Source organism: Mus musculus, chromosome 2, assembly GCF_000001635.26.
Source record: "Mus musculus strain C57BL/6J chromosome 2, GRCm38.p6 C57BL/6J".
Lineage (NCBI taxonomy): Eukaryota > Metazoa > Chordata > Mammalia > Rodentia > Muridae > Mus > Mus musculus.
In genome coordinates, this window is record NC_000068.7 from 156,853,050 (window position 1) to 156,873,569 (window position 20,520).

General features: G+C 47.5%; 2 protein-coding genes and 1 long non-coding RNA gene across 10 annotated transcripts in view; 2 read left to right on the forward strand and 1 right to left on the reverse strand.

Annotated features, from left to right (window-relative positions):
* Positions 1-2,521, forward strand: part of Tgif2 (TGFB-induced factor homeobox 2) — a 15,754-nt gene extending 13,233 nt beyond the window's left edge. For 5 of the 7 annotated variants that reach the window (XM_006499353.3, NM_173396.3, XM_006499354.4 and 2 more), the window contains exon 3: positions 80-2,521. In XM_006499353.3, the coding sequence (XP_006499416.1) occupies positions 80-601 (522 nt within the window). In that variant the 3' untranslated portion in view covers positions 602-2,521. The remainder of the gene's footprint in view (positions 1-79) is intronic. The other 2 variants (NM_001291124.1, XM_030250654.1) reach the window with 1 other exon arrangement.
* 5430405H02Rik (RIKEN cDNA 5430405H02 gene) overlaps positions 1-9,896 on the reverse strand; it is a 10,543-nt gene extending 647 nt beyond the window's left edge. Inside the window, exons 1-2 of one of the 2 annotated variants that reach the window (NR_027914.1) lie at positions 9,550-9,896; positions 382-969 (exon numbers count right to left, since the gene is read on the reverse strand). This is a non-coding gene — a long non-coding RNA (RIKEN cDNA 5430405H02 gene). Of the gene's footprint in view, positions 1-381; positions 1,256-9,549 lie in introns of both variants that reach the window. The other variant, NR_015591.1, reaches the window with a different exon arrangement.
* A 176-nt stretch (positions 9,897-10,072) lies between these two features.
* Rab5if (RAB5 interacting factor) lies at positions 10,073-20,514 on the forward strand. Its single transcript, NM_026124.3, has 4 exons — positions 10,073-10,368; positions 12,208-12,311; positions 19,289-19,418; positions 19,994-20,514. Exons 1-4 carry the CDS (start codon positions 10,255-10,257, stop codon positions 20,033-20,035), a joined length of 390 nt encoding a protein of 129 aa, NP_080400.1. The 5' UTR covers positions 10,073-10,254; the 3' UTR covers positions 20,036-20,514.
* Positions 20,515-20,520: the final 6 nt, after the last annotated feature.

Genomic DNA, 20,520 nt, shown 5'->3' on the forward strand with positions numbered 1-20,520 from the left:
TGGTGTCTGGAACACTATGAGCATTTTGTAGGTCTTTTGAATGTCGTTAACTGATAAATATCTTTAACACTCTTTCTAGATATGTAACTGGTTCATCAATGCCCGTCGTCGCCTTCTCCCTGACATGCTTCGGAAGGATGGCAAAGACCCTAATCAGTTCACCATCTCCCGTCGTGGGGGTAAGGCCTCTGATGTGGCTCTCCCCAGGGGCAGCAGCCCCTCTCTGCTGGCTGTGTCTGTTCCAGCCCCCACTAACATGCTCTCCTTGTCTGTGTGCTCCATGCCACTCCACTCAGGCCAAGGTGAAAAGCCAGCAGCACCCTTCCCACAAGTGGAGCTGGAATCCCCCAAGGCCCTGGTGACCCCTGCTAGCACACTCACCCTGCTGACTAGGGCAGAGGCTGGAAGCCCCACGGGTGGACTCTTCAATACGCCACCACCCACACCCCCAGAGCAGGACAAGGATGACTTCAGCAGCTTCCAGTTGCTGGTGGAGGTGGCGCTGCAGAGGGCTGCCGAGATGGAGCTTCAGAAGCAGCAAGAGCCAGCGCCACCTTTGCTACACACTCCGCTGCCTTTCGTCTCAGAAAACGCCAAGTAGGCACCTGCTCCCGGGTGGCTTGAGGTTCCTGGCTCACTGCCCTTTCATGCAGAGGGTTATCCAAGTACGGATCACTGCCAAGCATCAGGACCATTCTGTCCAGTCCTCAGCGGATGTCGCTGCGCTGCACTGTTACGGGGCCTGTACTCTGCTGAGTGCCATTCCTTCAAGCGTCCTCTCCGAGGAGACCAAGGCACCAGAGCCAGGCATGGTGTTGCTGCTGCTCCTCCAGAGAGCCCTGGGACACCTGCACTCCAGCCTGCTTTCCTAGGCAGGCTCAGGAAAGCTGCCAAGTCCAGACTTGAGCTGGGTCCAAGCCGCCCCTAAGCTGTGCCTCTTTTGGTCGAGCCAGGTGTGCACATTCCAACCTATTCAAAGGACAAAGGAAATGCCCAGCAGATGTCACAGAACCGACTCCAGTTGAATGTTTAGATTTTTGCTAAATTGTTTTATTTTCCTTTTGCTGTGGTTTGTGTTAATGCAGTAGGTAGCCCAGAAGCACAGGTGTGGGGAGAGAGCACCTTACACGGTGGGTGGAGCTCGGTAAGTGGGTAATCTACTTCCCACAGGATGGTTGTATAGGGACCAGCAGATTCTCTGCAGTGGTGCTGAGTTCAGACTAGAGTGGTTGTTTAATTCTTGGTTTGGTCTTCCCTATTATAAAAGACAGAAGGAAAATATCCACAGGTGGTGGGTTATTTGCACCAGACGGTCATTTAGACACAGCAGAGACAGATGACAAAACCAGAGGCACACGTGTTTCTATTGTCGTGGTTAAGCTAGAGTGAAACAGCTCTGTTTTTCTCTCTGTTCTGAGTAACTCCCCTCACCCCACCCCAGCGACCCCCACCCTGCACCACCTTTGTAGCTTGTTTCGGATTTATTCTGGAGCTTGGCAAGAATGTCGTGTGCCAGCATCTACTTGGGAGGAGTGAGCCATCTGCTGGTCATTAGGCCCTTCGGAAAGCTGCTTGTTCACAGAGGCAGCTGGAACCTTCCTGGAGGAGAGGCTGCTGAGGCTACCGACTGGCCCACCTCCCTTCAGGGTGGGATTGCAAGGGCCTGCCTAAATTTCCCGGGGAAACAGACCACACTTGGTCTTAATCTCTCCCCTTTTCCCGTTTACTTTGCTTAGTTTTCAGCAACAGTATACCCCATCTTTATATCCTAAGAAACACTAATCCTAGATTTGTATTAACCAAAATACTTGTGTTCTGAATAACCAGAAGATGTGAGGAGCCCTGACTGTGGTCTGAGGTTCACCCGGGTGTGAGCACAGACGGGGCTCTTGGATGTTGACTGGCTTGGAGTGCCTGTTCCGAGGAAGGCAGAGACCACTCTGGCCTTTCCAGGGAGCCCCTGAGGCTTAGCAGGCTTCCATACCTCTCCTGAGTGACTTCACCCATCCCTTGCTGTGCAAGTGGGCGCGAGAATGGCTATTTGTAAGGGGCTGCTTCCCTGGGCTCTGCCTCATGCCTCCCTCTGGCTTCCTGTCCTGTAGGAGACCCAGCAGGCTCAACTCTCTGTCACCCTGAGGCACTGCTGGGAAGGGAACATGGCTTCATTGACTTTGTGGTTTGCCCACTGCTACCCCACCTGTCTGTGAGACCCCATGATGGCTGTAGGATGCTAAGGCGGGGGTGATACTAGGATGAGGGATTTCTTTTCCCCCCACAGTGCACTGAGCAAGGGAGGAGGGAGGGAGCCATGCTGCTGACATATTCTGGCATTCCCCCTCCTGGGATAAAACAGGGCATCAGAAAGGTAGAGCGGTCTCTGCTTAGGTTGCCTGTAAGATAAATGTGGAGAAGCACGGTTGTCCCATTGAACAATATTTGAGCAAAAAACTACTGTAAATAACTGGTTTTTGTCTTTTGTCAAATAAAATTGTTTTGGTTTTGTTTATGTTTTAAAGTCAAACTGAATTTTTTGTTGTTTCTTTTTCAAGACAGGGTTTCTCTGTGTAGCCCTGGCTGTCCTGGAACTCACTTTGTAGACCAGGCTGGCCTCGAACTCAGAAATCTGCCTGTCTCTGCCTCCCAAGTGCTGGGATTAAAGGCGTGTGCCACCACTGCCCGGCCAAACTGAATTCTTGATTGGACCTAATGTGCTTTGGAAATAAGTGTTTTGGTTTTGGTTTGGCTCTTTTTTTTTTTTTTTTTTTTTTTTTGAGAGACATGGTTTCTTTGTAGGCCTGGCTGTAGACCAGACTGGCCTCAAATTCTGAGATCCTCCTGGCTCTGCCCACAGGTGCTGGGATCAAAGGCGTGCACCCGTCACTGAGTTCTAACCCTACCTTACCTCTGCTGCTCTCCCTCTAGCCCCCTAGGTGTTGTGCAAGCCTTTCCTGGTCTGCATCTGTCCCGTCAAGCACTGTCTACAGGGATGCATTCCCTGTAAGCCTGGCCAGTCCACGGACTACAGGTAGACTTGGAGAACTGCCACTTAGGAGGTGCAGTTTTGTCCCCCAGGTGAGGAGAAGCATCATATCAGGCGGATATGAGAGACACACCTGCTTTAGCCACAGCTCAAGGCAAGAAGACCTCTGCTTCTCTGCGTTGTCAGCCTGTAAATTCCCATTTGATTCCATTCGCTGTGGGTGTATTTTGCCACATCATGATTATAATTGTGGCATAAAGTACAAACGACAGCAGTAGTGACCAGCTCTGCTGTGTGCATGGGCAGTGCTCATCTGTGTCTTACACACTTACACAGGTTACCCACACCCTGAGAAAGGCAACTGAGTGAGGATTTAGGTAACTGAACTCAGCCAGTATAGGTATGGATTTAGGACTTTTAAGTGTCTTGCTTCAAGGTCACTGAGAGACATCCAAAACCCAGTTAAAGTAGTGGTAAGCGGTTTACCACTAACAGGCATCCAGTTATCTTTAACATCAATGTGGGCTAAGCACTTCCACAATCAAATCAGCTGGCTGCATTTTTTTTTTAATTTTTTTTTTTTTTAGATTTATTTCATGTGTGTATTTTACTTGTATGCCACCACAAGTTAGAAGAGGGTGTTAGATGCCCTAGAATTGTAGTTAGAGAAATTACAAGCCACCATCTGGGTTCTGGGAGCCAAACTCACGTCCTTGGCAGAAGGAACAAGTGTTCCAACTGCTGGGCCACCTCCCCAGCCTTCGTTTGATTTGGTTTGGTTTGGTTTGGTTTGTGATAAGTGTCTCCTGTATGCATCTAGTCTAGCCTTGAACTCCTGATCCTCCTGTACTCTTTCATCCGGGGTCTGTTAGTGTCCCCTACAGCTCAACAGTTAGGCCCAAGACTTACAGGAATAGGTAAACTCAAAAGAGGTTTGCTTTTGCTGGGCATAGTACACAGGTCCAGTGTTCTTGGAGTAGAGGCAGGATGATGAGAGACTCCAAGGCTAGCCTAGGCTACACAGCAGGATGTTATGCCATCTGAAAGGTAATATTCTGTGTGTGGTTTGGATGTGAAATGTCTCATGAAGGCCCTACAGTTAAAAAAAAAAAAAAAAACTGTTGCAAACTGATGGGCTTTTGGGACTTTTTTTCCAGGACATAAGGGCTTTAGCTGACTAGTCATTGGATGAGTTTATAATTGAGGGGTGTGGGAAAGTGGAGACTAAGGGGGCACTAAGCAGGCCACTGGATGGGTGGGTGTGCCCTAGCAGAACCTGTGAAGATCGCATTCCTGTTTCCCTCCCCTTCCCTGTTGCTGCTGTAAGCACCCTTTCTCCACCTTAAACCTCTAGGCAAGCCTTGAGCTAGCATAAACCTTCGTTCCTTTACATTATTTCTCAAGGGATATGGTCATGGTGATGAAAATGTGACTGATACACCCTGAAAAAGAGAAGTGTTGTGAGGGTTCCACTTTGTAAAGAGAAATGGCTTCTCTAAATGAAACCCTAACCTTTTCAGAGAACTAAAACTGAAACTATCTGCCGAGAGCTAAAGCCCTAGCCCTGTTGACAGAGTGAATGCCTGGCGTTCACAAAGTCCTGGCTTTGATCCTAGCACCACTCACTCAAATGATAACCAGACAAGCCTGTATCTCAGAACTCTTGAAGAGCTCAGTGTATGAATGCACTGCTGCAGAGCTTGATGGCCTGAGTTCAATTCCCAGGACCCCTGTGACAAAAAAGAGAAGTGACTACTACAAATTGTCCTTTTGTCTCCTCATATGTAGAGGGGTACACACGTATCCCCACATGCACAAATGTAACTTAAAAAAACTTTTTTTTTTTTTTAAGTTCAAGATGGTCTTCAGCTATATAGCCAAGTTGGAGGCTACCTGAGATACATAAGGCCTGGTCTCAAAAAAAAAACAAAAAAAAAACAAAAAACCCTCAGAAGCCCTAGGTTGATAATTAGCTTGAATTTACATGCAAGTGAGACTGATGCTTCTTGTTTTTAGGACAGAGTCTCACCACGTGGCCTAGGCTAGCCTCAAAATCAGGGCACTTCCGCATCATCTCCAGGTCACTCCACCTGTCTGTGTGTGTGTTGGGAAGAAGGGTTGGGGATCAAACCAGAGACTTGCCACCTACCAGGGACACTACAAGTCAGCTAGCCCCCAGACTCCCAATCTTAACAGTTACAAGAAAGAAAAAAGGTCTCGGGTTGGGAAAGATGGCTCAGCAGTTAAGAGCATTGGCTCGTCTTCCAGAAGATCCCAGTTCAATTCTCAGCACCCACATGGCAGCCCACACCTGCCTGCAACTCCAGTTCCAGGGGTCCACCACACAGACATATGCAGGTAAGACAGCAATGCACATAAAATAAGAAAGAAGAAAGTTCTTCCCTGAATCTTGTGACTTCTTAGCCCTCCTGAGGGTCACCTTCCTGGGACTTTCCACTGTAATCCCTACGCTCCCATTCCTGGACTCCACATCACAGACTGAACCAAATCTGCATGTGCTACCCAAGTACTCTTCCCTGTCTTTATTCACCGAATAACATGGGCGGTGGCTTCCCCACCGTACGTCAGGTTGCTGCAATCCATCAGTGTGTATCTGAGGCCAGCTCCAACTCCACTGCAAGCAGCTGTCAGGGACACGGGCGGTCGGTCTAGTGGGAAGGAAATAGTCTAATGGCTGAGGCCATGTTTGACTTGCTAAAATCCTAAAACCTCACAAAGACAAATTGTGCCCTACTTCCAAATCTGACTCCTACCTCCAAACCTGACTTCATCAAGTTCTTAGACTCCATCTTAGACCACCCAAGATGTTTATTTTAACCAGATGGATGCCCTGGGATTCAGCCAGATTCTTCACTTCCTAAGAAAGCCTTTCGAGAACTCAAAAAGGGGACAAGTCAGTCTCCCTCTTTCTAAGCTAGGGCTTACCCAGCTCAGCTTCAGGGGAAACCAGAAGCACAGACCGGGTTTCCAGTGGATCTTAACATCTAAGTTGTTGATCACCGTGAGCTACACGGCAGGATCCCAGACCCTCCCAACCTTCATAAACTTGCCTGACTCCTATGAAAAATCAAAATTTGATAAATTTAAGACTTAAAGTTGAGGGGCTGAAGAGATGGCTCAGCAATTAAAGAACACTAACTGCTCTTCCGGAGGTCTTGAGTTGAATTCTTAGCAACCACGTGGTTGCTCACAACCATCTGTAATGGGATCCGATGCACTCTTCTGGTGTGTCTGAAGACAGCTGTAGTGTACTCACACACATACAATTTAAAAAAAAAATTAAAAGTTGAACTTCACAATCTATAACATAAATAGTTGGTGGGTGTTTTTCTCTCCTGTAAAAGCTACTTGCAGGAGTTCTGGGCTGGGTGGGCTGGTGCAGTTCTGTAATACTTGCACTGGGGGCTTGCAGGCAGGAAACCCTGGGTTCAAGTCCTATTACTACATAAAACTAACCAGGCATGATAGTGAGAACCTATAATCCTGGCACTTGGAATAGAGATGTGGGAGGAACCAAAATACAACATCATCCTTTGGTTGGTTGGTTGGTTGGTTGGTTTTTTGAGACAGGGTTTCTCTGTGTAGCCCTGGCTGTCCTGGAACTCACTCTGTAGACCAGGCTGGCCTCGAACTCAGAAATCTACCTGCCTCTGCCTCCTGAGTGCTGGGATCAAAGGCGTGCGCCACCACGCCCGGCTATGAAATCATTTTCAAAAAAAAAAAAAACTACACAGTTATGCCGGGCAGTGGTGGTACATGTCTTCAGGAGGCAGGCAGATCTGAGTTCAAGGCCAGCCTGGCTACAAAGTGAGTTTCAGGACATCCAGGGCCACACAGAGAAACCCCGTCTCAAAAATACAAAAAACCTACAAAGTTACAGCGGTGGCACTGGCATGAAAAAAGACTCCTTTATTGACTAATAGACAGAGAACCCTAAAATAAATGAACCCTTACATGCATGAAGATGGTCAGATTATTCTCAAGAAGGGCCCGAGGGCAATGTGGAAAAGACTCTTTGGGAGGGGACTGGGATCTTGATAGTTGTTTCAACAGATAGAGTTGGAAAACTGAAAATCTACATGCCATGCAAAAGAATGAATCAGAGCTTTCACAAATACACAGAAATGAACTCTAAATAAATGCGAAACTGTGGCTCAGTGTTAGAGGGCTTGCATAGCCTGGGCTACACCCTGAGTTTCATTAACACCAAGAAAAGAGCATGCAAATTTTATCCCCAATTCCTGAACTCCGGCGGCTAAGCCGTAGTGGCGCACGCCTTTAATCCCAGCAATCGGGAGGCAGAGGCAGGCAGATTTCTGAGTTCGAGGCCAGGCTGGTCTACAGTGTGAGTTCCAGGACAGCCAGGGCTATACAGAGAAACCCTGTCACCAAAAAAAAAAAAAAAGAAACAGGGTCTCTTTTCTTTATATAGCCCTGGCTGTCTTGAACATATTATGTAGACTAGGCTGGCCTTGAACTCACAGAGATCCACCTGCCTCTGTCGCTCAAGTACTGGGATTAAAGGCAGTTCCACCTGAAAAACAACTGAATGTCACTCTGCAGCTCAGGCTAGCCTTGAATTCTTGATCCTCCTGACTCCATCTTCCAAATGCCAGATTACTCAAAATATGATTAATCAGTCCTAAGTACGCCACATGAGCACATCTGCACATGTGGGCACACACTCAGTCAAAAATATACACATAAATAAATAAAATAAACTTGGGCGATATGAGACAGGGTCTCACTATGTAGTCCTGGCTGTCTCGGAACTCGCTGTGTAGATCAGCCTGACCTTAAACTCACAGAGATTCACCTGCTTCTTCAGTCTGATGCTGGAACCACACTTGGCAAGATAACTTTTTAAGAGCATACACAGGCTGGCATGGTGAGGCCTGCTTTTAATCTCAGTACCCTGAGGAAGGAGACACAGCTGAAACTGTGTAAGTTTCAGATCAACCTGGCCTATATAGCAAACTCCAGGCCAGCCAAGGGCTCTATAGTGAGATCCTATTTCACACACACACACACACACACACACACACACACACACACACACACACACACCACACACACACACACACACACACACACACACACACACACACACACACACACACACACACACACACACACACACACACACACGACTGGAGAGAGATGGCACAGTGCTTACGAATTCTGGCTTAGGAACACACACACACACACACACACACGACTGGAGAGAGATGGCACAGTGCTTACGAATTCTGGCTTAGGAATTCAGTTCCGGGCTGGACAGAATTAAGAGCACTGATTGCTCTTTCAGAGGTCCTGAGTTCAATTCCCAGCACCCACATCATGGCTCATAACCATATGTAATGGGATTCAATGCCCTCTTCCTGTGTGTCTGAAGACAGCAACAGCATATATATGTACATATGTGTGTGTGTGTGTGTGTGTATATATATATACACATATATATTTGTGTATACACACACACACACACACACACACACATATATATATATATATACACACACATATAAAATAAACTTTTAAAAAAGAAATCAATTCCAAGCACCTGAATGACTGCGCCCAACTATCTGTAGGAGATATGTCGCCCTCTTAGGCAGCAGGCACACAAAGTGGTGCACACACAGACACACACACACACACACACACACTGCAGGCAAAACACCCATACTATGGAATGAAATAATTATTTTTAAAAAGAAAAGAACTCGGATTTAGAGTAAAATAAACCCAACTACTAACTCAATGATTCCAGGCAAATTACTTTGCCTTTATAAACTCACTGCATAAAAGTGATGTTCCGGGCTGGAGAGATGGCTCATAGATTAAGAACACTAGCTGCTCCTCCAGAGGTTCTAAGTTCAATTCCCAGCAACCACATGGTAGCTCATAACCATCTATAATGTGATCTGGTAACCTCTCTTCTGGCCTGCAGGCAAACATGCAGCCAGAACGATGTATACATAATAAACAATTCTTGGGGGGTTTTTCTTTTCTTTTGTTTTTTAGTGATATCCCTTAGCATAGCACATCCTGTGTGGCACCATCTGGAGGATGGGACTGATTTTGCTCATTTGTCTGTTTGAGGCAGCATCTCTCACTCTGTATGCTAGACCAGCTTCGCTGTGTAACCCAGGTCAGACGGGGCACGGGATCTTGGAATGTAGCCAGGCCAGCCTAACATTCCTCCCCGGGTTTGGACTGCAGACGAGTCACAGTGTACACCACAACGTGTCTTTGTACAAGTTCGCAGGGGGTGCTGCTCCTTCTGTCCTTTCAAAACACATCCTGGGAAGTGCTAACAACACACAGTGAGGACGGGGTAGCTAGCCCGACACCTACTACTTTTCTATTCCCCCTAGTGGGGTTCTCCCCTGGTTTCAACTTGCCTCATCCTTAGGAAAGAATTTCTCTCTTGGGATCTCAGCTTCACATTCGGATCTCAGAAGAGAACGCTGAGCAAGAGGAGACGTTAGGGTTCACAGAATTGTTTTTTTTCCCGTTGAGACAGGTTGTCGTGACCGGGGACTTACCATCCTCCAGCAGGTAGACAGGCTTGCACCATCGCCAGGCGAGGGAACTTTGGTTTGGTTTTTGTTTTTGTTTTGTTTTCCATAGTCATGAACAAAGTCGTGAATAACGTGTAGGTTTAGGAGAGAACGCACAGAAGGTAACTCCAGTGGGGCAGCCCAGGGCTTCCGGGGACCAAGGACCCGGCTCGGGAGGCGGAGCAGGATGCAAGGCCACTTCTTCTTTGTGTCGCTCCGGGGGACGAGCCGCGGCTCAGCCGGCAAGGAAACGTACAATCTCGGCTTTCCTCGGAGGGGCTGTGCCTCAGTCTTCACAGCGCCTCCTCGCGCACAGATCGCCTCCGGGCCGCACTTGTCCCTTCTCGCTCACCGTCCCCTGGCGTCCGCCGGAAGCTTCTGTCACTTCCGCCCACCGGAGGGGACGCTCGCGTCGAGGCGTCGCCGAGCTTCGGAGCCGACCGCCGCGTGGCCGCCGATTGGCTGCGTGCGCACGTCATCAGGGCCCCGCCCCTCCCTCGGCGGCGCCTGCTCCGTGGAGCTTAGCGAGCCGGCCGCTGGGCAGAGCGAGCAGAGCCTCGGCGGGCCACTGTCCCTCGCTGCCCGGACTACCGCTGCCGCCCCGCGCGCCGAGTCCCGCGGTCCCAGACCCCGACTCCCTTCGGCTTGGCCCGCGCGCCCCACGCCCGGCTCGGGCGGCGCGACGGGAGGATGAGCGGCGGGCGGCGGAAGGAGGAGCCGCCTCAGCCGCAGCTGGCCAACGGGGCCCTCAAGGTGTCCGTGTGGAGCAAGGTGCTGCGGAGCGACGCGGCCTGGGACGACAAGGTGCAGAAGGCCCGGCGAGGGAGGACGGGCCCGGGTCTCCCTCGCCCCGGCCAATCGGCCGGGCGCGGCCATGGGAGCAGGGAGCGGGGTGCCAAGGGGGCCGGCGCGTAGTGGAGCGAGCGGAGCCCCTGCTATCCCCCGCCGTTTGCTCCGCAGGATCCGGAGTAGTTAGCGCTTCTGAAGACTGCGCACGTGCCGGGTGCGGAATCCCTGAAGTGCGTTTACTTTGCACATTGCGAGGGGTGGCTCTGTCCTTGCTCGCTTAGATGAGAAAGAAGACATGCCCTGTGAGCTTTAAGATTCGAGAGCCGGTTCTAAGACCACCTTAAGAGGGTGTGAGTTAGTAAGAAAGTCGCTAGACATGGGTTAGAAGAGGTTGGGGACTTAAAGATGCACTCGCTGGTCATCTCCAGAGGATCTGAGCCTGGACGCCTCCTATCATTGCTCCATTCTGTGATCTTCAAGCCTGTCACCATTCAGCCCGATTCTAGATGGTTTGAAAAGAATGCTATATTTGGACTCCTTCCGTTGTTTGGACTGTTGAAATTGGGCTTCCCTCCCTTCAGTTCCGCCATGGAGGGGGGGAGTACTTCCTGAAGGTGCCCTTGGCCTGCCCCCAGCCCTGCCCAGCTCTTGCAAAACCTGTCGTCTTTGTGAACTGCTGTGTCATATTTTTTATCTTCCCCGGTCCAAGGACTGGTGTCTGGAGTCCAGGGCAGTTCACAAACCTGAGTGCTCTTTGTTGGGTGAAACTTAGATGAGCTGGCACAGGCCTAAGCACACACTTCTCCACCACCACACTTTCCTAACTCTGGCTTTCTCAAAAGTCGCTGTACAGGAAGGGTGGGAACTGAAGTTAATAGTTTTTCTTCCTGGAGACTCTCTAGAACTTAGCTGGCCAGCCAAGGGTTATCTGTGGCCAGGAGCACAGTGCCCATTGTCACTTCAAAACAAACTTCTATTTACGCAGCTTCTTTTAAAGAAGTAACGACTTCTCTAAAATATGGTAGAGAACAGGCTCTGGAATTAGTCACTTAATAGTCTAAATATATTGTTTCCCATCACACTTTAGTAGAAGGAATGACAGAAGAACCACATATGGAGCAAGGTGGTGGTGGTAGTGCACTGGGAGGCAGAGGTCGGGGAATCCCTGAGTTGCAGGCCAGCCTGGTCTACAGAGTGAATTCCAAGACAGCCAGAGCTACACAGAGAAACCCTGCCTCGAAAACAACAACAAAAAAGAACCACATATGGGGACTAGAGAGGCCTCAGCAGTTTAGAGTGGGCTCCAATCCAAGCACCCATATGGTGAGTCACAACGGTCTGTAACTCCAGTTCTGAGGAGTTCCAGTGTTCCAGCATCCATGGGCAGCAGGCACATACATGGTGCTCATGCATACATTAAGATAAAACATACAGGGCTGGTGAGATGGCTCAGTGGGTAAGAGCACCTGACTGCTCTTCCGAAGGTCCGGAGTTCAAATCCCAGCAACCACATGGTGGCTCACAACCATCCGTAACAAGATCTGACTCCCTCTTCTGTAGTGTCTGAAGACACCTACAGTGTACTTACATATAATCAATAAATCTTTAAAAAAAAAAGATAAAACATACATATAAAATAAGTTTAGAAAAAAAAGAAAAGAGCCATGTGCTTAGCTAGACATTGTGAACCACACCTTTAGTTCAGTACTCTTGACCCAAGGCCTAGTTTACATAGCAGATTCCAGGGCTACTTAATGAGTTTGTAGGAAATATTTAATAAGCTTTTGCTTCTCCACCTGTAGCTGTCCTGTGGCAGCCACTCCAGATAACGCATACATTGTGTCTTTTCTATAGGATGAATTTTTAGATGTGATCTACTGGTTCCGACAGATCATCGCTCTGGTTTTGGGTGTCATTTGGGGCGTTTTGCCCTTGCGAGGCTTCTTGGGAATAGCAGGGTAAGTCTTGGGTATCACAGTCTTGTGGTTTTTGTCTCACTCTGGAGCTTAGAACTTACAGGAGCTCTCTTATACGCGCTAGGATTGTGAGCAAGACACAGTGTTCAGGATCCTCATTTCTATTTTTTATTTAAAAAAAAATTCTTTTAAAGGCACAGGGTCTCGTGTAGCCCAGGTTGCCCCGTGACTCCTGCTCCTTTTGCCTCCTTTTCCCAAGTGCTGTTGGTGATTACAGGCGTGCATCAACATGCTTGGTTGGCTCTGTTTTCCTTTTATGACTGGCACTGTGTGCATCTGATTACTAAAGCAAAGAAGTGAGCATTAGCACTCCTGGGCTGCAGTGTTCTTAGTTCCTCGGCCTGGGAGCATCTCATGTTGGCGTACTGTCCTAAGACTGGGCCAGTCTGTTTATTCATGGCTCTAACATGCCTTCTTTTGAGCGGTTATGTTATTGGCAACAACTGTGGCCTATGTGGAAGTTTGGGAAGTAGAGGAGCTTTGTAGTTGATGACCTTTTTGTTGTTTTGGTTTGGTTTTGTTTTTGCTTTGCATTTTGCTTGATAAACAGCCCTTGGCCTTGGCAGGAGTTACTTTCTAGGTCCCTACATTTTAAAAGTGGAGGCCTGACTTTGCACATTTTACTTTCCTCCTGGCCAACGACAGCAGCCATGACACCTGCTCATGGTTCGGGCTAAGCAGTTAGTGAAAGCAAGTCTGTGCCGGTGAAACTGCATTTAAAGGCAGTTAAGTTGGAACTGTGAGTAAGCTCTTACAGAAGGAAGGAAGAAGGCTGCTTTTTCTCTTTCCCTTAGGGAATGTAAGTGAGCACTCTCCTGTCTCACCTCTCCCCCATGGAAAGCCATGCTGGTTGGTTGGGGGATGACAGTGTCTCTTACTAGTTCTCCTCCTACTTCTTCTCTTTTAAATGTGTATTGGTGTTTTGCCTGCATGTATGTCTGTAGGACGGGGTCAAATATTGGAGTTACAGGCAGTTGTGAGCTGTCACGTAGGTGCTGAGAATTGAACCCAGGTCCTCTGGAACCACTGAGCTATCTCTCCAGCCTCTTACTAGTTCTTTAGAGAGGGGGAAGTGAGTATGTTTCAGAAATAGAGTTGTATAATTTCTTGGACAGTAGTAATCCCAAAGAAATATATAGTAGTTCCTCTTGCTGACAGATCTATTCCAAGACCCTCAGTTGATACTCAAAACCAATTACATATCTCTGAAAAAGTTTAAATTATAAATGAAGAGCTAGACATGATGGTATATGTCTGTAATCTCTGTACTTAGGGAAGCTGAGACAGGAGGCTGTCCATGAGTTTGAGACCAGCTGGACTGCATAGTGAGTTTCTGGCCAGTCAGCCAAGGATATGAAGTAAGACTCTGTCTCAGAAAACCTTTTTCAAAAGTTACAAATAAATCGTTGTGAGAGATTAACAGCAGTAACTAATAAAAATAACAACTCTACCCTGGCAAGGTGGCACACACCTTTCATCCCAGCACTTGGAAGGAAAAGGTAAGCAGACCTCCGAATTCCAGGCCAGCCTAGTCTACAAAGCAAGATCCAGGACGGCAAGGGCTGTTACACAGAGAAACCTTGTCCCTTGTCTCTAAAAAACCAAAACCAAACAAACAAAAAACCCAACTATAATAATACAAGCCATGTAATAAAATTACATGGTTCTTTTCTCTGTCTCAGAATATTTAGTTGTCAGCCGGGTGTGGTGGCGCACGCCTTTAATCCCAGCACTCGGGAGGCAGAGGCAGACGGATTTCTGAGTTCGAGGCCAGCCTGGTCTACAGAGTGAGTTCCAGGACAGCCAGGGCTATACAGAAAAACCCTGTCTCAGGGAGGGGGGCGGGGGATTTAGTTGTTGTATACTACTTCTGCTAGTGATGGTATTAGATATTTGCAGAAAGTACTTAATGGCTTTTTTTAGTGTATCCAGTTAATTTTGAGGCTGTTACTAAGTAGAGAGCCAGGGTTGTTTGAGGACAAGCACTGATACTGTCACAGGCCTGAAAACCAAGCCACCATTGACGAACAGGCAAGATAATCTGCATTGTAAGTGGAGGAATGATGCGGTGAAGCGGGGCAGCAGATTTTACTCACAGCGTGGAGTGGCTGCAGTTGAAGTGAATACAGTTTATTTACATGGCACATGTTTGTGGAATTTCCCATTTGTCCATGATTGATGGTAGATAACTGAAACCACACAAAAACTGAGGAAGAGGTACCTACTATTCTGTGCCTCCTAACCAAAAAGGTGTCCTACTTTTTTTATACCGAGCAAGGCATTATATAAGGAAACCATTAAGAGTTGATGCTGTGGGTGCTTAAGGTGGGTTGGGGGGTGACGAGACATTGGACCTAGGATTCTCCTAGGTGGAGAAGGTGAAAGGTGCTGATCACCACACTTGAGCTAAAAGGAAAGGCAGAGAAGAGTGCCAGAGGATGAGGGGGCTGTCCACCAGTGTAAGGGAGAGGATGAGGAGGCTGTCCACCAGTGTAAGGGAGAGGATGAGGGGGCTGTCCACCAGTGTAAGGGAGAGGATGAGGGGGCTGTCCACCAGTGTAAGGGAGAGGATGAGGGGGCTGTCCACCAGTGTTCGGGTGAGATACTTCGAGTTCAGAGCTCCTACACCTGTCAGATCTTACAATACTATTTTTTCTCTTTGGTACACAAGCTGCAATGTATGTGCATAAAGAGGCCAAAACAGAATGCCAGGTGTCTTCCTCTATTGCTCTGTGCAATGTTGCCTTCAGACAGGGTCTCTCACTAAACTAGTAGCTTGCCACCCCAAGTTAGGCTGGCTTGCCAGTGAGTTCTTGGGGTCTGCTTGTCCCCCAATACTGGAATAACAAATATATGTTGCCATGACTGGGCTTTTATATGGGTGGTGGGGATTTGAACTCAGGCCCTCGTGTTTAAGATTTATTTATTTTTATTTATGTGAGTACACTGTAGCTGTCTTTAGACATATCAGAAGAGGGCATCAGATCTCACCACAGATGGTTATGAACCACCATGTAGTTGCTGGGAATTGAACTCATGACCTCTGGAAGAGCAGTATGGTGCTCTTAACCGTTGAGCCATCTCTCCAGCCCCAACCACTGAGGTATCTTTACAGCCCTTAAAACATTAAAAATATTTTTATTAGTTTTCATGGCAGTCAGAACAACTTAAGATGTTGGTTCTCTCCTTCACCACGTAGAAACCTAGCGGTTGAGCTTGGGTCAGCAGGTTTGGCTCAAAAGCCTTTGCTCACTTAAGCCCTTTTGTAAGATTTTGTTATGATTTCCTTATTTTTAAATGGCGACTTAAACTAACTCTGGCTGCCTGGAACTCACTTTGTAGACCTACTGATTTCAAAGTCACAGAGATCCATCTGCTTCTGCCCCTATAGTGCTGGGATTAAAGGCATGGGCCACTATGCCTGCCCTTCTGTAGGATGCTGAAAGGATATCTCTGAAGACATGCAGTCTGGGAATGATCTGACAAGGACCGGAGTAGTTCTTTGCTCTTCTTCTGTGTGCAGACAGCCTTTTAAAACTTCATAGAAAACTCCGCCTTCAAGGTGTAGATTTGCTCCTTTGAAGCTATATAGTCTAGGGCTTACCTGAGGTCAGTTTCCTCATCAGTAAAATGGGGACAAGGAGTGACTGAGTAACTTGCTAAGTGGAGACCAGTTTGTCAGGCGTACATGAGTCGTCCACTGCTGTTGTCACGTGAGTAGGTTTACAAACAGTGGGAAAATGTGCCCGAGAGAACAAGAAACTGAATGCACTTTGTACTGACTCGGCCAGTGTGTGGGGCCAGTGTGCCAGAGTTGTCCATTTCTGGGATTCAGTCCCACACTCACCACAGCCAGTTTCTCACCGTGTACAAACCCTGACTTCCTCTGGGTTGGAACTTTCCCTACTTTGGAAAGGCCAAGAACTTTGATTTTGTTATTTCTCCGTCCCGGCTTCCTTTGCTTTAGGACTGACCTCCTGGAGCTTGTCTCTAGTGAATTCCCCTCCTCTCCAGTTTAGCTGTCCTCTGTCCAGCTCCTGTCTTGCTTTATTTCATTCTGTGTGGCAGTCGGTTACAGTAAAACCCGTGCTTCCATTTTTTGTAATTTGCCTGAGAACTGGCGGACAGCTCTTCTGTCTACTAAGGTATTGCGTTGACGACCCACCTCTGGGTCTCAGCTCAGCATAGGATCACTATGTGTTCAGATAATGTTTGTTAAACTGTTTCGTTTATATGTGTATATTACGTGGATTTATTTCGTGTGTGTGTGTGTGTGTGTGTGTGTGTGTGTGTGTGTGTGTGAGTGAGTGAAGTGGACGCCCATTCATGTAGAAGTAAGAGAACATCTTGGAGTCAGTGTTATCCACCATGTGGCTTGATCTCAGATTGGCAGGCGCAGCCTTAACCGTGAGACATCTCGCTGGTCCTTTTGTTGTTGTTTACTGCAGGGGATGGGGACTCACTGTATTATGCAGGCTGACCTTGAATTAATCTTCTTCCTCATCCTCCAAATACAAGAATGACCTGGAACTATTTTTTGTTTCCACCTCATACTGGGTTTACCTGCTGTATGACTCTTCCTCATTTATTCAGTAGTGATTTGAATACACAATTAGGATGAGGTCCTTCTAGGGCTTCCTCACCCCTGCCTCTAACCTCACTTACCATAAAGTTAAGCCTTTCTTTCTGTGATGGCTGTCTGCATTGGATATTACTCCTGAAAGGAAGGAAGTGCCTGTGTCAGCCTTTTCCTTGTCACCCCATCACTCACTCCACGGTCCTCCACATCAGCTCATTATCACTGTGGGCTAATCTGGTTTGGTTTTTCCAAATACACACACACACCCATGACAGGGTTTCTCTGTGTAGCCTTCACTGCCCTAGAACTCACTTTGTAGATCAGGCCAGTCTCGAACTCACAAAGATCAGAATGCCTCTGGGATTAAAGGCATGTAGGACCACTGCCCAGCTTTTTTTAAATAATTGTTTTGTATGTACATAACATCTATTTGCACACCTGATGCCATGGAATTACAGTAATATATAGTGGAGAGCTATCGTGTGGTTGTAGGGAATTGAACTCAGGACCTCTGAAAGAGCAGCCAGTGCTCTTAACTGCTGAGCCATCTCTCCAGCCCCTTTTTGTTCTTAAAGACAGTTCTTATTCTAGCCCAGACTGGCCTTGAAATTCCAGCAGTCCTTCTTGCCTCAACCTCCCAAGTATTGGATTGCAGGCACGGGTTGACCCATCTCCAGAGCTAGCTTATTATCTAAGCTTTCGAGTATCAGTCTCTAGCTAGAACGAGTAAGTCAGCCTGTCCAAAATAAAGGTCCTTTGGGGGATGGGAGGTGGCCAGATGCCAAGATTTCTGGCAGAAGATGAGGGTGTGGCTACAGTATAATCAAAAGCCTCGTTTCTTTGAAATCCAAGAACAGTTGCACTCAACAAAATGCCTTTGTCTCCTCTTACCTCTTCAGCCACGTGCTCATCTCCAAGACACATTTGCTCCCCACTCCTGTTCCTTCCGTTCATGAGAAAGCCATTATATTACTGTCCACAAGCCAAACGGTGAAGCCTGTACCCCAGTCCTCTCACCTGCAATAGGATACAGTGATCCCACCGATCACCCGTGCACTGAGTGCTTCCTTGCAGCAGTCTGAGCTCCACTCCTTGGAAACAATCTGCATCATCCCACACACACGTGCGCACTCCTCCCATCCTCTCTATCCATTGTGTTCAGTTTCTGATCAGCTCAATACATCCTGGGGTCAGACGGATGGGCTTCATCAATCATCAGTTTCGACTCCATTCCCATTGCTGTTATTAGCCCCTAATAGATGATAAACTGGAGCCAAGGGTATCTGGTTTACCTCGTCACTGAGTAACAAGCTATTCATAAATGGCCTTCTCTTGGGAATTAATGCAGAGAGCAAACAATGTTTTTACTTGCTTTACTAGGCCATAAAGCAATTAAATATGTCTGTCCCCTGACCGTCCTTCAACAGGAGCTGTGTTGAGGCTTATGGCTGGTGTAGGTCTTATTTAGGGTGGCACGACAGCCATGCTGATTTCTTCGAGGAGGCTGAGAGAAATTGTGTGCTTTACATTGGAGAATGAGTGAGTGTGGTGGTGGTGTGCTCCTTTAATCCCAGCACTCAGGAGGCAGAGGCAGGAGACCTCTTGTGAGCTTAAGGTTAGCTGATCTACATAGTGAGACCCTATCTCCAAAAAAAAAAGTGTAGATTGGAGAATTGGGGCAGTGCTAGGAATGGAACTCAAAGTTGAGTGTGTCTAGAGCACTAGACAAGTGTTCTGCCATTGCGTTGAGACCCCTGCCCGGTGCTTTAAATGGTTTTTGTTGTTGTTGTTGCTTTGGTTTGGTTTTTTTTTTGAGACAGGGTTTCTCTGTGTAGCCCTGGCTGTCCTGGAACTCACTTTGTAGACCAGGCTGGCCTCGAACTCAGAAATCCGTATGCCTCTGCCTCCCGAGTGCTGGGATCAAAGGCGTGCGCCACCATGCCCGGCTGCTTTAAATGTTTTATTTCACGCTTGTGACTAAGAGTAGTTGTTCCTTCCTTAAATCTCCAGCTTAGTTGGGTAGGCAGCTCCACTTAAGGTCTAGACATTTGAATTATTTCCTTCACTTCTCCAAACCTAATAACTATCAGAGGCCCCCTGTTGGTGTGTGTGTGTGTGTGTGTATGTCTGTCTGTCTATGAGGAAGCTGAGGCCCCTCTGGATAGACTTACCCAGACACTCATGATGAAGTAAACAGATTGAGCCTGTCTTCCTAAGATTGGAACTTTTGTCTGGGAGTCATCCCCTGCCTGGGCAGGGCAGGGCAGGGTAGGGAGATACCACCCATAGACGAAGAATAAACTGGAACATGGGTGTGAGGGGAGAGCCTGCGGCCTCAGAGCTTACGGTTTGTGTTTGGTGTTGATTCCCCTCACTCCAGATTCTGCCTGATCAATGCAGGAGTTCTGTATCTCTACTTCAGTAACTACCTACAAATCGACGAGGAAGAATATGGGGGCACGTGGGAGCTCACCAAAGAAGGCTTTATGACATCATTTGCCTTGTTCATGGTATGTGTGGCTGGTAGTTCTACAACACCTTCTGTTTATTTAATGAGATGCCAGGTTGCTCAGAGAAAACACTCATTGACTTATTAATTTGAGTTCAGACTGAGGTACATAGAAAGACCTTATCCTCAAAAGAAAGAAAAAAAAGCCAAGAATTTAGATATGTGTATATGAAATATATCCAGGGGAAAGCAGCGGCTCCCACGGCTGTAATCTGAAGTGTAAAGTGTCTGCTATGCATACAGTGAAATGATGATTGTCTGCTCCTGAGCATAGGTGAGCCTTGAAAACATTATGCCAAGTGGAAGACTCTACGGCTACATGGTCCCCTTAGTAAAATACAGAATACACAGGGCCAGAGACAGAAAGTAGGTTAGTGGTTGCCAGTACCTGAAGCTCCGGAGAGAGGTGGCAAGTGACCGTGGGAACAGACTTTTTCTTTGATGTTTTGAGATTAATGATAATTATCCTTTATGAACATCCTAAAGACCTCAGATTTATACATTGCTGCCTTCATGTGGGGGAGGAGCCTGTGTTGATCCAGGTGACGATATGAATATTGCTTGTGTCTCCCGTAGGTCATTTGGATCATCTTTTACACTGCCATCCACTATGACTGATGGCATTTGCTCCCGTGTCTTCTGTCCAGTCCGAAGGACCCTTTTACTACAGCACAGGTACATGCCAATTGGGGCACTCCTGCCGCGTGGAACCGGGAAGACCCACGTCTCCTGAACTTAGAATCAACGTGTTGGACATCAGTATTTTCCGCAAGGGTTGTGAAACTTTTCAAAGAACCATCCGCCTTTGGGGAAGCATTTCTGAATTTGTCCATTGTCAACTGTTTTTCCTTGGATACCATCATGTAACAGCTGTTTGCCGAGTGGAGCTGCTGTTGAATTTGATGCGCCTCTGGATCCGGATGAAACATTGTCTTCCTTGGTTCTCCGTCAGGTGTACAGTTTTTAAACCATCACTGCATCTCAAGTCTTCTGAAAACACCATGTGTGTGGTCCATGGTACAATACAAGCAGCCATCTAATAAGTCTCCATTGTAGGATGTTTTCAGAAACTTGAATAAACAAATCTTTAACTGAAAGTGTGT

Bases quoted from the DNA above. Each gene is read 5' to 3' on its own strand.
- Rab5if (NM_026124.3), top strand. From the start codon at position 10,255: ATGAGCGGCGGGCGGCGGAAGGAGGAGCCGCCTCAGCCGCAGCTGGCC. The intron at 10,369-12,207 runs GTGCAGAAGGCC...TCTTTTCTATAG, and splicing joins ACGCGGCCTGGGACGACAAG to GATGAATTTTTAGATGTGAT. The intron at 12,312-19,288 runs GTAAGTCTTGGG...CCCTCACTCCAG, and splicing joins GGCTTCTTGGGAATAGCAGG to ATTCTGCCTGATCAATGCAG.